Consider the following 15,493-nt stretch of genomic DNA (forward strand, 5'->3'; position numbering starts at 1 on the left):
TCGTCAAACTGACTAGCAGAGCAGCTCCTTCCAGCCGGAGGTTCTTCAGTCAGCCAGTATACAGTAGGACCCTGGTAACTCAGGACCTTTTCTTCAGATCAATGCTGCAAAATATTTTTGAATGTCCCACTGTTCCACAAACAGTACTTTTCAATGTTGCAATAAGGGTTATGTTAGAATAAACAGGTGAACGCAAAAAAGAAAATCAATAAGGCATACTCATTGAGAGTTCACAAACTGTACAAAAAATGATGGATTGCTGGAGCACAGCAGAAGGCCTCTCAGCCTGTTGTTCTTATGCTGGCCCTTGGACGGAAGTGGCAGGAAGTGCAAAACCTGCTCCCACACCACTCCCCTCACCTTCGTCCAAAGCCCCAAGGGATCCTTCCATATCTGTAAGAAGTTTACCGCACCTCTACAAATGTCTTCTACTGCATCCGATGCACCTGGTGTGGTCTCCTCTAAATCGGGGAGAGAGGATGCTTTCTTGCAGATCATTTCAGAGAAAAACTCTGGGACACCTGCAACCACCAATCCTACTGCCCCCTTGGCTGAACACTTCAACTCCCCCTCGCACTCCAAAGACGTGCAAGTCCTGGGCCTACTCCACCGCCAACACCATTCCCACCCAACACTTGGGAGGGAGGAATGCCCCACATTCCGACCTGGGATCCTGCAACCACACGTGGGTAAATGTGGATTTCAACAATTTTCTCATTTCCCTTCACCCCACATTATCACAGTCCCACACCTCCAACTTGGGCACTGCCCTCCCGGACCTGTCCATCACTCCTCTCTTTGACCTACCACCTTCTCCTCACCCTCATCCACCTATCGCTTTCTCAGCTACCTTTCCCCCAAAACCCCACTCCCTCCCATTTATCTCTCAGCCCGGACCCACAAACCTCATTGCTGATGAAGGGCTTATGCCCAAAATATCGATTCTCCTCCTGCTCCTTGGATGCTGCCTGACCTGCTGTACTTTTCCAGTACTCTCGACTCTGGTCTCCAGCTTCTGCAGTCCCTACTTTCTCCTGGCCCTTGGAAAGAACAGTACCACTGGTCCCATTTATCTACTGTCTCCATTACCTCAAAAATACTTCCACTTCAAATAATATCTACTTCTGTTTTGAAACTCAAAGTCTGCTTCCTGCACGTTTTTCAGGAAAAGTTACAAATCTTCCCATCTGCCCCTGGTACTTTTGCTCCTTGCCTTCAATCTCTGTGCTCTAGCTATTCAGCCTCCTGTCACAGGGTAACATTTTTTCCTTACTTACTCTACTGCTGGGACTCCAAGCATCTCTATTAGTCTGCACTGTTACAGTAAGAACATGCCCAGTCTCTCTATATTCACTGAACTCCCTCATCTCTGCTGCTATTTTGGTCAATCATCTCTGGGTCCTTCCCCAAAACCTTGATGTTCCTCATAAGTGTGGTTTTCAGGATACTTCAGTTAGGAATATTACTCCTTAATCAATGGTTTCTAAAGGTTCAGCAATACCCTCGTCTTCATACTCTCACCTTTGAATGAAAGCCAAGGATTGTGTATCCTTCAACAACCTTTCTGCTGACTTCCAAATTGCTTCCCCTCAAGCTTCCAGAATGAATCCATTCGCATCTCTCTGCCTGTCACATCCCAGATTATTTTATTATTGCATCCACTCACTGCAGCCTGCAACTATCCTCCTCATTGTGAACTGCATTTCCAAGTTTCACATCATGAACAAACTAAAAATAAAATGATGCCTTGGATACCCAGGGGCCAGGTGATTCATTTTGTTTTGTAAATAATTAAGTAATTATTATTTCTCTGTTTGCAAGAAGGTTCATTATTGTCTCCAAATATTTACTGTTTCTCTTTCCATTGGTGTTGCCAGACTTGCTGAGTTTCTCCAGCATTGTTTGTTTCAGATTTCCAGCATCTGCAGTATTCTGTCTTTAACCAGTTTTTAATCCACGTCCATCCAGAATGACATAATACTGCCCTCTGCTTTCTGCCTGTAAACCAAGGTTGTATCCACATTGCTGCAGTTAGATGTGCTGGTCCAGCACATCTTGTACACATCAAGCAGGAGCTGCAGTATGGTCAGTACCTAGTCTTCCCAGAATTGTCATTTGTTTTACCGTCTAAAAAAGCACAGGGTAACGGCAGGCTCTCTTCATCACTTGGGGAGGGCATGTTGGGTGCATGTGGGAACTGCAAGCTGGTTCTCTTACCCTGGACAAATGCTGTTTAAAAGTGCATGATATACAATACCAACCTATTAGTGACTCCACCCCACTTTGCAGAGGCATTCAAGCAGAACTGCCCTTGTACTTTCCATGACATAAGAAGTCTACCCTCTTCTGCGGATATGTTAGTGCCTGGTGTTCTTGGAAGAAGCTGAATAGGCTGGAGCTGTTTCCCCAGGAGTGTCATAGGCTATGGGGTGACCTTATCAATCATGAAGGGCATGGATAGGGTAAATAGACATAGACTTTTCCTGTGTGTGTGTGTGTGTGTGTGTGTGTGTGTGTGTGGTGTGTGTGGCAGTCCAAAACTAGAGAACATAGGTTTAGGGTGAAGGGGGGTGGAATTCAAAAGAGACCTAAGGGGCAACTTTTTCACAGAGGGTGGTACGTGTATGGAATGTGCTGCCAGAGAAAGTGGTGATAGCTGGTACAACTGCAACATTTAAAAGGTATCTGGATGACGAACATGAAACTGGAAAACGGACTAGATTGGGTTGGGATATCTGGTCGGCATGGACGAGTTGGACCGAAGGGTCTGTTCTATGCTGTACATCTCTATGACTCCAAGTAGCATATGGTGTCCATCAATGCACTTCATGCCTTTGAGAGAGAGAGAGAAAGGTGGGTACCACAGTATTTCCAGCCCCAAATCTATTTTGATTCCGTCCCTTCCTGCTCTCCCTAACCCCTGACCTTCGACGGTTTGCATTAACCATAATGGGTTTTGCTTTTCAATACTCAATTGGGTGTTTAATAAACTAGCGGTGGTTACTCTGAGGGGGGGGGAGGGGGGGGGGGGGAGGGGGAGGGAGGAAAAGAAAGGCAATTAAGTGGGGGGGAGAAGAAGAGAGGGGGGGGGGGAGAAGAGAGGGGGGGGGGAGGGAGAAGAGAGGGGGGAGGGAGAAGAGAGGGGGGGGGGGAGAAGAGAGGGGGGGGAGAGAGAAGAGAGGGGGGGGGAGAGAAGAGAGGGGGGGGGAGAGAAGAGAGGGGGGGGGGAGAGAAGAGAGGGGGGGGGGGAGGGGGAGGAAGGAGGGGGGGGGAAGAGAAGAGAGGGGGGGGGGGAAGGAGGGGGGGGGGGGAAGAGAAGGGGGGGGAGAGAAGAGAGGGGGGGGGAAGAGAAGAGAGGGGGGGGGGGAGGAGAGGAGAGGGGGGGGGGGAGGGGGGAGGGGGGGGGAGGGGAGAGGGGGGGGGGGGGGAGGGGGGGGGGAGGGGGAGAGGGGGAGGGGAGGGGGGGGAGGGGGAGAGAGGGGGGGAGGGGGAGGTGGGGGGGGGAGGGGGAGAGGGGGGGGGAGGGGGAGAGGGGGGGGGGGGGATGGGGGGGGTGGGGGAGGGGGGGGGGGGGGGGTGGGGGGGGGGGGGAGGGGGTGAGGGGGGGGGAGGGGAGGGGGGAGGGGGGAGGGGAGGGGGGTGGGGGGGGGGGGAGGGGAGAGGGGGGGGGAGGGGGGGGGGAGGGGGGGGGGAGGGGGGGGGGAGGGGGGGGAGAGGGAGGGGGGGGGAGGAGGGAGGGGGGGGAGGGGGGGGGGGGGTGAGGGGGAGGGGGGGGGGTGAGAGGGAGGGGGGGGGTGAGTGGGAGGGGGGGGGAGAGGGAGGGAGGGGTGTGGGGGGGAGAGGGAGGGGTGGGGGGGGGTGGGGTGTGGGAGGGAGGGGGGGGGGGGAGGGGAGAGGGAGGGGGGGAGAGAGGGGGTGAGGGGGGGGGGGGAGGTGGAGGGGAGGGAGGGGGTGGGGGTGGGGGTGGGGGGGGGGGGGGGGAGGGTGGGGGGGGGGAGGGAGGGGGGGGGGAGGGAGGGAGGGGGGGGGGGGAGGAGGGGGGGGGGGGTGGAGGGGGGGGGGGGAGAGGGAGGGGGAGGGGTGGGGGGGGGGTGTGAGGTGGGGGGGGGGGGGGGAGGGGGGGGGGGTGGGGGGGGTGGGAGTGGGGGGAGGATGAGGGGGATGAAAAGAAAGGCAATTAAGTTCGAGAGCTGTCATGTTGGGACCGACCGCCGCCTTACCTCCTTTCTGAGGGCTCCCATCTTGCGAGGTAGTGTGGGTGCGGTGAGTTGCTGAGGGGTACCCAAGGAAGACCCTGTTCTGCAGCCTTGCTTCTCCTCCGTGCTCCCGCCGCTCTCCCGAAGCCTGTCGCTCACTCGCTGGGCCTCGGCGGCCTGGGCCAGCACTGACGGTGGGAGAGCCGGCCCGCCCGCCAGGGGCCACCTCGCACCTGCCGGCCGCCCTCCGCGCTCTGCCCTCGGCCTTGGGCCCCCGGCAGGCCTGGCAGGCGGGGCCCCCTCCGCCGGAGCCCCTCCGGCAGCTCGCCGCCAGCGTGGTGGGGATGAGGTCGGGGCTGGAGCCGGCCACCTTGCACGGCTGGCAGTCGGTGTGAGGGCTTCTCAGCGCCGCCGCCGGGCCGAAGTACTTGAGGTTGTAGGGCGCAGCTGGCGGCGTCGCCGAGCCGCTGCAGGGGCGCACTCCTCCGGGGCTGGGCCTGGAGCTGGAGCCGGGGCCGGGGCCGGGGCGGCCCCCCGCGGGACTCCCCCCGCGAACTCGTGGTGGCTGCCTTTGCTGTTGCCGCGCCGGTGCCTGGGCTTGGCGCGAGGTACCTCGCCTTCCCCGGCGGCGTGGGACGTCTTGGGGCTGCCCGAGACGGGCGAGTGCGACGGGCCGACAAGCTCCGCGCTCGGCACGATGGCGTCCGACCTCAGTAGGTCAGGCCTGCGGGGGGGGAGACAGAGAAGGAGGGAGGGAGACATCAGCACGTTCAAGGCACGCAGTAACCGACAGCCAGCACGTGCTCCGCGCGCGCGAGGGAGAAGCCCGCCAGCACTAACTGTCAAACACGTGACCCCGGGGGAGGGGCAACACTGAGAAACAAACACCGCGCTGAAACCACACATGACGGATTCGGAGTGAAGGGGAGAGGCATTGTTTTCTTGTGAAAGCACGTGCAGCGGGTTATGTTTACATTCTGTTCAAATGGTCCGCGGGGAGAGGGAGGGGGCGGGGAGAGGGAGGGGGGCGGGGAGAGGGAGGGGGCGGGGAGAGGGAGGGGAGAGGGAGGGGGGCGAGCAGAGCTTGTAATGGACTCCCCTATTATGGTCTGCTCTCCTATTGATAACTAACAAGTCCTCCTTCTCTCAGTGGTGATGATTGGGAGCAGGGGGGTACAGCCCTGCCTTTGGTTAAGCAACCACGTTGTCCGTTCACACACCAAAAATGGCAAGGTTTAATGTGTGGCTTAAGGCCATCCCTTCCATCATTTTCATTGTAGCCAACTAGAGAGTTTTCCAGCCTTATCCCACCTTCTTATCTCTGGGTGCTCAGCCTAGTAGATTACACCACGTTTTCTGACTGCACTGATGGTTGCTACGTCTCCTACCAGTTCCGGTTGTGAGCCAACACTTACCGCTTGCCCTGAGCTCCAGGTTTGTGGCTTGAGGCTTTCTTTTTGATCAGTTTCTCGACGGCATTGGTGCGAATGATTGGCCTGACCAGGTGTCGCTTGTATGACCCAGGGTATTTCTTCTCCACAGCTTGTTCACGCCTGCAACACCACAAAAACTTCTCAGGCCTCAGGAAAGAGTACAAGGCCACGCTCTGTCGGTGAAGGAGCTGGTGCTGGGTTCACAGAATGGGGAAGGGGAGGTAGCTCCAGCAGCAGTGGAGACCAGACAATTAACAGCAGCATCCTTCTGGCCTGGCCTAGTCATAAAGTATTGGAGCTGAAGTAGACTGTTCAATCCATCCAAAAATCTCTGCTATTCAATGAAATCAGTGGTTGGTTTAATAATCCTTAACTGCACTTGCCTGCCTTTTCCTCATAACCCTGAGGATTCATAGAACACAGAACGTTATAGCACAGAACAGTACTCGATGTTTCGGCAATCTGTGGAACCAATCTGAAGCACATGTAGCCGCCACTATTCCACTTTCATCCATATGATTATCCAATGACCATCTAAATGCCCTTAAAGTTGGCGAGTTTACTACTGTTGCAGGCAGGGTGTTCCACGCCCTTACTACTGAGTAAAGAAACTACCTCTGACATCTAACATCCCTCAATTTAAAGCTATGTTCCCTCCTGCTAGCCATCACTATCCGAGGAAAAAGGCTCTCACTATCCACCCTAGCAAAACCCTCTGATTATCTTTTTTTGTCTCAATTACGTCACCTCTCAACTGAAAACAGCCTCAAGTCCCTCAGCCCTTTCTGATCAAAAAGACCCTTCCCTCCATACCAGGCAACATCCTAGTAAATCTCCTCTGAATCCTCTCCAAGGTTTCCATATCCTTCCTATAATGCAGTGACTAGAACTGTACGCAATACTCCAAGTGCAGCCATACGAGACTTTTGTACAGTTGCAACATGACCTAATTGGCTCCGAAACTCAATCCCTCTACCAATAAAAGCTAACACACCATATGCCTTCATAACAATCCTATCAACCTGGGTGGCAACTTTCAGGGATCTATGTACATGGACACAGAAATCTCTCTGCTCATCTACACTACCAAGAATCTTACCATTAGCCAAGTACTCTTTATTCCTGTTGGTTCCTTCCAAAGTGAATCACCTCACACTTTTCCACATTATACTCCATTTGCCACCTCTCAGCCCAGCTCTGTAGCTTATCTATGTCCCTCTGTAACCTGCAACATCCTTCGGCATTATCCACAACTCCACCAACCTTCGTGGTCATCTGCAAGTTTACTAACCTATCCTTCTACGCCCTCATTCAGTTCATTTATAAAAGTGACAAACAGCAGTGGCCCCAAAACAGATCTTTGCAGTACACCACTAGTAACTGAACTCCGGGATGAACATTTCCCATCAACCACCAGCCTCTGTCTTTCAGCTAACCAACTTCTGATCCAAACGGCCTAAATCACCCTCAATCCCACATATCTGCATTTTGTGCAATAGCCTACTGTGGGGAACATTATCAAATGCCTTACTGAAATCCTTATACACCACATTACCTTACTGATTAAAAATCTTTCTATCTCAGCTTTCAATATACTCAATGACCCAGCCTCAACAGCTCTCTATGGTAAAGAATTCCACAGATTCAGCAACCTCCAAAGGAAAAAGATCCTTTGTATCTTAAACCTATGATCCTTTATTCTGAGATGATGCCCTCTGGTCCTCAACTCTCCCACAAGAGGAAGCAACTATTTTTGCATCTACTCTGTCAAATCCTCTTAAGAATCTTGTATTTTTCAATAAGGTCATCTTTCATTCATCTATATTCTAATGAGTTCAATCTGTCATGATAAGAGAACATTTCTCTGGACTGCTCCAATGCCAGTATATCTTTCCTTAGATAAGGCAGCTGTTGTCTGATTAGTTCTGTGTGTCATTTTAGCAACACCTCCCTACTTTTATACTCTATTCCCTTTGAAATAAAGGCCAACATTCCAGTTGCCTTCCTTATTATCCACTGAACCTGGACCACTATCTTTTTGTGATTCAAGCACAAGGATTCCCAAATCCGTCTGTTCCAAAGCTTTCTGCAGTCTATCTCCATTTAAATAACATTCAGCACTTCTCTTCTTCCTGCCAAAATGCATTGCCTCACAGCTGGGGTTCTCATGATCCTTGACGAAATGGTCAAGAGGGTGAGGACTGGTCCAGACTTAGAAGTGACACAATGGTCTGGATCTTGCAACCTGGGTCGCCTGGGGACCAAGAAATGGGTGATCCACCACATTCAAGGTCTGCACAGGGAGAGAAAATTGCAGCAGGTTGTGGTCATGATGGGAAGGTCTGCTATATGCCACATAATCCTGTAGAACGGGTTTCTACAGAAACAGGTAGACCCTCAGTAACCTCCCTTCTCACAGGTCAATAGGAGTTCACAATAAGTACTGGCCTTGCCAATGATACTCCTGTTTCAAGAACGGAAAAAAAAGTATTCTGAATATTGCTGAAAAAGAATGGTACATTTAGTCAAAGTTTTTCATCCTGCACGGATCAGGATTTGGACAGAAGTCAAAGCAGGGTAGGATGCATAGACAATCAATCAGACAAGTAATATAACCAAATCAGGAATGATCAAAAAGGGGAAAAGGAGAGGTGGTGGGATTATTGAGAGACAATGCCACAACCAAAATAAAACGTAGAATTTAATACAGGATGGGTCTAGTCAGGTCCAACTTACAGAGTTGAGCTTAATTATAACTAGTAGTGAATGATATCCCCTGCCTGTTATTGTATATGATGCTGCAGAAATGAGAGATAAATGTAAATAGATTGAAGGGGGTGGGAGGGGTTTACAGACAGAGAGGGTTTGAAGCTATGTAAGGAAATTAATATATGCACACATCATTTGAATATGAGACTGTTGACGTGTTCGACATGAAGGAAAGTGCTGCTTTCTGACTGCATTCACTACCTATCCGATTATACTCTGAGTACCTCTAGCAATTTCACCTCCTCAAATTCCACCTTTGGAGGACTGTCTCCATGCGTACCACCTAGAGATTTGTCCTGGGCTCCCTCCTCTCTCTTGTTTTCACAACAAGTAGTCAGTCAGCTTCCAAGGTGAATGCCCAATAGCAACCTGGCTCTCTCTCTTGCCCATTAAAACAATGTCCACCTAGCTCAGGGGACAATCAGTTGAATGCATCTGGAGCAGATACAGTCGTGGGCAGCAGCTTATGGTGGGTTCATGTTTCTGAACTAATATTCCAGAAAATCTAAGTACAAATTCCATTGTAGCCACGCCTGAAATTTCGATTGAGTTCAAAAGCAAAGTCGGCAAATAAAAAAATCTACTGTCAGCAAGAGAGGCCACAAAGCTTTTGGGTCTGTAAAATCCTCGCCTGACTTGTTAATGTACATTGCGGAAGGAAGCTTGCTGTGGCTACCCTAGTCTGTTCAGCTCCAGGAGCAGAGGAAAAATGATAAATGTCCCCTCCATTTGTAAACTAATCCTCAGGACTCAGTTAATTTCTGAAGGACGCCTACTGGACTCGTAACATTAACTCTGGTTTTTTCTCTCTCTGCACAGGTGCTGCCAGACTTCCTGAATTCCTTCAACACTTCCTGTTTTTATTTTGATCTCCAGCATCCGCAGTATCCCGATATTATTTTATTACCATTAAATCTCAACTGCACTCATAGTGACTTTGCAGGACACTCAGTTGTATCAAACCAGGGACTGAACCAGAACAAGGACCTACCCCCTCTCATTTCAAAAGCAGTTTTCACTCTGTCTTACACTAGTGCAGATTGCAACAGTGGCTTTTGTACATACTGTATGAGTTCCTTCTCCCTGATCTCCAGTTGTAACATGATCGCACTCAGTTCCATGTAGAGATTGTTTGCTCGTTCCAGCTTCTTCTCGTAGTGTTCTCTGATGTCTAAGGCATGCCTGGAACAAAAGACACAGGTAATGGGACTGAACAGCGTCCACCGCTGTCTGACAAAGTGACTGCATCAGATACAATGTCCCATTGCTTCCCCAGGATTGTCTAAATCCACTCCCACAAGCTCAGAGGTCAAGAGCCACACAACAGCCTTAACGCTGAGTTTCTATCATTACTGTGAAACCTCTCTGAGCAACGTGGGTTAAAATTGTAACATTGGCAGACAAACAAACATCTAGGTTTCCCATTACTTAGAATCTCCAGTTCTTCTACTGCCCCTCACAACGTGCGTGCATAGGTGTATCAAGGGGGCAGCTCTTTGAATGAGGTTTGCCGACTCAATTTCCACCATCGTGACTCACCCTCACCCCCCCCAACCCTTTGCTTTCTAGCCATGCAATTCCCTTTTCCCAACCTGGAAATGTCAAACAATAATCCATCCATGCAATATAAAAAATAAAGCACACCACTTTCTTCTGTGTGTCTTCTGATTTCTGATGGAATTCCTGATGAAGGGCTTTTGCCCAAAACGTCAGTCTTCCTGCTGCTCGGGTGCTGTCTGACCTGCTGTGCTTTTCCAGCACCACCCTAATCCTGAATGGATTATGTGGTGACTGACTGGAATTAACACTCTCAGTCCTGGGATTAAAGTTACAGGGGATATACTGAATTATGAGTCAGGCAGAGCACATACCTTAGCTCCTCTCTCCTCCGTCTGATTAATTCTTCATCTAACCGATGAATGCACGTCCCTTCACTCTTTATCTTTTCAAAGTGCTTCTTCACTTCTTCCCTCCATTCAGCCTGCAAATCAAATGTGCCCTTTATTTACAAGTGCAACTGTGTAGAAAGGACTCACACTGAGACACAATATTAGACTCCTGTCTGTGTTACCAGAGCCAAGGTGGCCACTCTTCACATGCAATTTGAGGTCTAGGATTGGTGGTGGGGTGTTCAACTGGATAAGCATCGCAAATGAACAGGAATGAATCCTTGCCGCCCATAGGGCAAGGGTCACTCGGAAGGCACTCCAATCAGGAGCCCTGGCAAATATCCATCCCCACACCCTGGGACCGAAGGGGCAAGTGTACATGATACATGATAAGATTTACGCCTTGCACTTGCACCTTGACTCAATGACATTTTCTTCATGTCATTGTCACCTTTGACTCTGAAGGACAAACAAACCCATGTCCCATCCAGCTTGGGGGCTGTAAAAAAAATAGAAGTTTGATTTCCAACGTTTACAACAGTTGCCCTTGCCCTATTTCCCTTGCTGGTTTCCTCTTCTACATGAGATGTTCCCTCATTGCTAGGAGACCAGCTCTAAGGCAGCCTGACAAAACCTCATTCTGGTCACCAGGTTGGGAAGCTGGGAGCAGGGTCTTTTGACTCTGGAATGCTCTCTGATGTTCCCACTTGTGTGTCCACTTCTCCCAATGACATAAATATGAGGTGCTGCATTTTGGGAAAGCAAATCTTAGCATGACTTATACACTTAATGGTGAGGTCCTAGGGAGTGTTGCTGAACAAAGAGACCTTGGAGTGCAGGTTCATAGCTCCTGGAAAGTGGAGTCGCAGGTAGATAGGACAGTGAAGGAGGTGTTTGGTATGCTTTCCTTTATTGGTCAGAGTATTGAGCACAGGAGTTGGGAGGTCATGTTGCGGCTGTACAGGACATTGTTTAGGCCACTGTTGGAATATTGCGTGCAGTTTTGTCTCCCTCCTATCGGAAAGAGGTTGTGAAACTTGAAAGGGTTCAGAAAAGATTTCTGAGGATGTTGGCAAGATTGGAGGATTTGAGCTATAGGGAGAGGTTAAATAGGCTGGGGTTGTTTTCCCCGGAGCATCGGAGGCTGAGGGGTGACTTTATAGAGGTTTATAGAATCTTGAGGGGCATGTATAGGGTAAATAGACAAAGTCTTTTCCCTGGGGTGAGGGGAGTCCAGAACTAGAGGGCATAGGTTTAGGATGAGAGGGGAAAGATCTAAAAGAGACCTAAGGGGCAACTTTTTCACGCAGAGGGTGGTACGTGTATGGAATGTGCCGCCAGAGGAAGTGGTGGAGGCTGGTGCAATTGCAACATTTAAAAGGCATTTGGATGGGTTTATGAATAGGAAGGGTTTGGAGAAGTATGGGCCGGTTGCTGGCAGGTGGGACTAGATTGGGTTGGGATACCTGGTTGGAATGGACTAGTTGGACTGAAGGGTCTGTTTCCGTGCTGTATGACTCTATGACTGCATTTCTAAGACTGGTTGGGATATGGGGATAATGTCCCCACGAATATCCAAGCATGAGAGGGACAGGTCTCTTTCTCACTGATTGTCTTCCTGCTCACTTACCTGAGATTTAAAATAGGTTTCCTGGGGGGTGCCCAGCACATCAGCGGATGCAATGTCCAAGTGAAGGAGGATCTGCCGGAAGGAGGGTCTGTTGCGAGGTTTACAGTGCCTGAAAGTACAGAGCAGCTCCTTCATCAACTGTATAACTTCATTCGCGAGCTTGCCATCCTCTGTCTTTGTCTTCTGTACATGGACTGCATTTCCCAAAGGTTCTGAATCACTCAAAACAAGATCTGCCTGCTAAAGTCTTTTATAACATGCATACCCACCCCCTTACTCAGATATTGAGGAATAGAGAATCACAGGGAGAGTACATGATTGTACAGGAATGCAGGGGGGTGATGGAGACAGTAGGAGAGACAGGTACACAGATGGAAAGAGAAAGTGTGTTCAGGGAAAGGAGGGAGACAGTGGGTGAGACAGAGAGAGAGAGACAGACAGAACAAGTGCATGTGTGTACAGGGAAGGAGAGGCAGACAGTGTACAAGGAGGGAAAGACATGGAGAGTGAGACAGATTGAAAGCATAGAGGGAGGGAAATGGATAGTGAGACAGATAGTGAGATAGAGAAATAGAGTGACAGCGAGGGAGAGACACAAACTGGGATGCGTCAGGAAATAAAGAGTAAGTGATATAGAGAGATACGGGGGTGGGGGTTAAAGTCAGAGTGAGACAAACTCAAGAACGGGGAATAGGAGAGTGATTGATTCAAGAGGACAGAGACAGAAAAAGAGAATAATGCAGACAGACAGAAACTGGAAGGGAGGGGGTTACAGCAAGAGTGTCAGGATAATTTTGACATTAATGGGAACAAACAATAACAACGATGTGTTGGTGATTTACTAATTTTATCTTCGGACAAATTAAAAATCAGTTGGTGAGAAAAACAGAGACACAACACTTGTATTTAGAAAAGAGAGCAGCAAACATTGCAGGGCTCCTCAAAAGACCAGGATCTAAGCCCTAAAATGCACGCCTAGGATAGGAAATGAAAAAAAACTTGATCAAAGATGGATGTTTTAACGAGGAAGGAATGAGGTGTGGCAAGGTTTCAAGAGGGAATTTCAGAGTTTCAGGCCCAGGAAACAAAGTAAATCAGTTGGAGGCATGAGAGCTAGGAATGGATGAGGTTACAGAGATTGGCAAGGGCAAAGTTGATTGAGACATTGGAAACGACTCCAGAGCTAATGTAAATCAGGGACTGATGAGTGAGAGCGGGTGCAAGTTAGGATAGAAGCAGGGTGGATAATTGGAGAGTGGTCTGGTGGGTTCTTGGAATAGTCTGGTCTCCTGGAACTAAAGTTTTTGATGCAGGTGTTTCAGCAGCAAAGGAACAACAAGAGAATGGGAATCTTATACAAGGGCAATCTGAATTACATTTCATGTGAACCCAGCATGCATAAAATGACCAAGGAGAGGGATGGATGCAGGGGCACAGTGATTGTGGTAGTGACTGTAGATAATGATCTTGTCTATCTCAGTACTGTTTTGGAGGAAGTTCCTGCTCATGGAGATCTAGGAGAGGCTGAACAGGCTGGGGCTGTTTTCCCTGGAGCGTCGGAGGCGGAGTGGTGACCTTATAGAGGTTTACAAAATTATGAGGAGCATAGATAGGATAAATAGACAAAGTCTTTTCGCTGGTGCCCAGAACTAGAGGGAATAGGTTTAGGTTGAGAGGGGAAAGATATAAAAGAGACCTAAGGGGCAACTTTTTCACGCAGAGGGTGGCACGTGTATGGAATGAACTGCCAGAGGATGTGGTGGAGGCTGGTACAATTGCAACATTTAAGAGGCATTTGGATGGATATATGAATAGGAAGGGTTTGGAGGGATATGGGCCGGGTGCTGGCAGGTTGGACTAGATTGGGTTGGGATATTTGGTCGGCATGGATGGGTTGGACCGGAGAGTCTGTTTCCATGCTGTACATTGCGATGACTCTAAAGGGCTGTGGGGGCACTGGTCAGGCAGAGTTAGGCATCCTGAGTGATGGGGCAGGGGCAGTTTGTAGCTGAGAAATAGACTGGAACGTGGAGTGAGAGTTTGAGGATCGTTCAATCCCTGGGGTGTAGGCAACATCAAAGTGATGGTGCTGTATCAGAACATTGCAGGTGAGAGCAGGCCCATACAATTCAATGAAGGAGGCAGGGAGGATTGGGGGGGGGGGGGAGGGGGAAAGGTGTCAGTAATGTCCAAGGCAGAGAGAGCAGAATGGAAAGAGAGAGAAGGATAGGGCTGGGAGGGGGGTGGGAAGGGGCCAGTGGAGAATGGAGACAAACAAGGAGGAGGATAGACACATAAAAGGAGAGAGACAAAGACAGGTAGACAAAGAGCAAGAGATAGAAATAGAAGGAGAGAGATAGACAGTGACATAAAAAGTCACAAAAGGATAAAAGCAGAAAAGAGTAGAACTAAGACACAGGAGAGAAGGACATAGGGAGAGGATGTGGAACAGAGAAGGCGGGGGGGGGGGGGAAGAAGAGGGACAGAAAGGAAAGCATGAAATATTTGAAACCACTTCTGACAGCATTAGGAAGTCTCAGAGTATTTACAGCTGACGATGAGAGGATACTGGCTGTTACACAGGGAAACATGACAGCCAGTGTGCAAAGGGTGACGCTGGAGTCGAAAAGTGTGGCGCTGGAAAAGCACAGCCGATCCAGCAGCATCCAAGGAGCAGGAGAGTCAACATTTTGAGCATGAGCTCTTCATCAGGGCATCCCTGCAAAGAGTGACTGACAGGAATGCTTTGAATGGTGTCGCTTGAGCGACAAATACTGGTCAAATCAACAGAGAGAACTCACTGGGAATAGTGCTCAGGGAACTTTACAGGAGAGCACAGGAACAGCTTCAAACAACATCAGCAAACTGACAATGCACTTGTACCGGAGAATCAGACCAGAGAAGGAGAGAGATAGAAAGATAAAGAGACAGAAAAACATAGACAACAGAAGGGACAGAAACAGTGCAGCATGGGAGAGAAAATGAGAGAGAGAGAAAGGCACATTGTTCTGGATTATTACTGTACTGTACTGCCACATGTAGTCACTGTAGGGTAATGATATACAATGACACAGCAGTGTGCCAGTCAGCTCCAAGTACCCATCTCCCTACAATCTCGACTGCAGTGAGAGTACAGCTTGGCTCTGTTCAAACAGCAATAGCAGGGAGCATGTAATCCCCAGAAGAATCTGGGGCAGGTCCACTGGGCACCATTAGAATTATATTAATGCCCCCCCTAATCTCAGTTCACCCATACCCTGCATTGCATAGGAGTCCAGCCCAGCTCTGTGTAGGAGGAGACTGCCTCACACAAAATTCTGTCCTCCCCCAGTGAAGTTCCTGAAGCTCCTGTATTCTCCCCATGCCACTCAGTTACAGATGGGCTATTCTACCAGTCTCCATCAACTCCAGCCCATATTGCATGATCTGGAGCCCTGTCAAAACCCAGGAGCTGAGAAACAGCTCTTACTCTGCTGTGGTGTTCTCTTTCTCTCATGTCCCCTTCTTACCCAGTGTAACCCATAGCGCGCTCTGTCTCTCCCTCTATCCTGAGCACTCTCTTTCTCTCCAACTTCA

General features: G+C 49.7%; 1 protein-coding gene across 1 annotated transcript in view; it reads right to left on the bottom strand.

The window, feature by feature from the left end:
- LOC140481750 (mitogen-activated protein kinase kinase kinase 13-like) overlaps positions 1-15,493 on the bottom strand; it is a 125,310-nt gene that overhangs the window by 25,117 nt on the left and 84,700 nt on the right. Inside the window, 6 exon segments of the mRNA XM_072578286.1 lie at positions 4,221-4,652; positions 4,655-4,920; positions 5,612-5,749; positions 9,464-9,580; positions 10,270-10,379; positions 11,918-12,026. Coding sequence (XP_072434387.1) covers positions 4,221-4,652; positions 4,655-4,920; positions 5,612-5,749; positions 9,464-9,580; positions 10,270-10,379; positions 11,918-12,026 — 1,172 coding nt within the window.

This window comes from Chiloscyllium punctatum, chromosome 10 (genome assembly GCF_047496795.1).
Source record: "Chiloscyllium punctatum isolate Juve2018m chromosome 10, sChiPun1.3, whole genome shotgun sequence".
NCBI classification, from domain to species: Eukaryota; Metazoa; Chordata; class Chondrichthyes; order Orectolobiformes; family Hemiscylliidae; genus Chiloscyllium; species Chiloscyllium punctatum.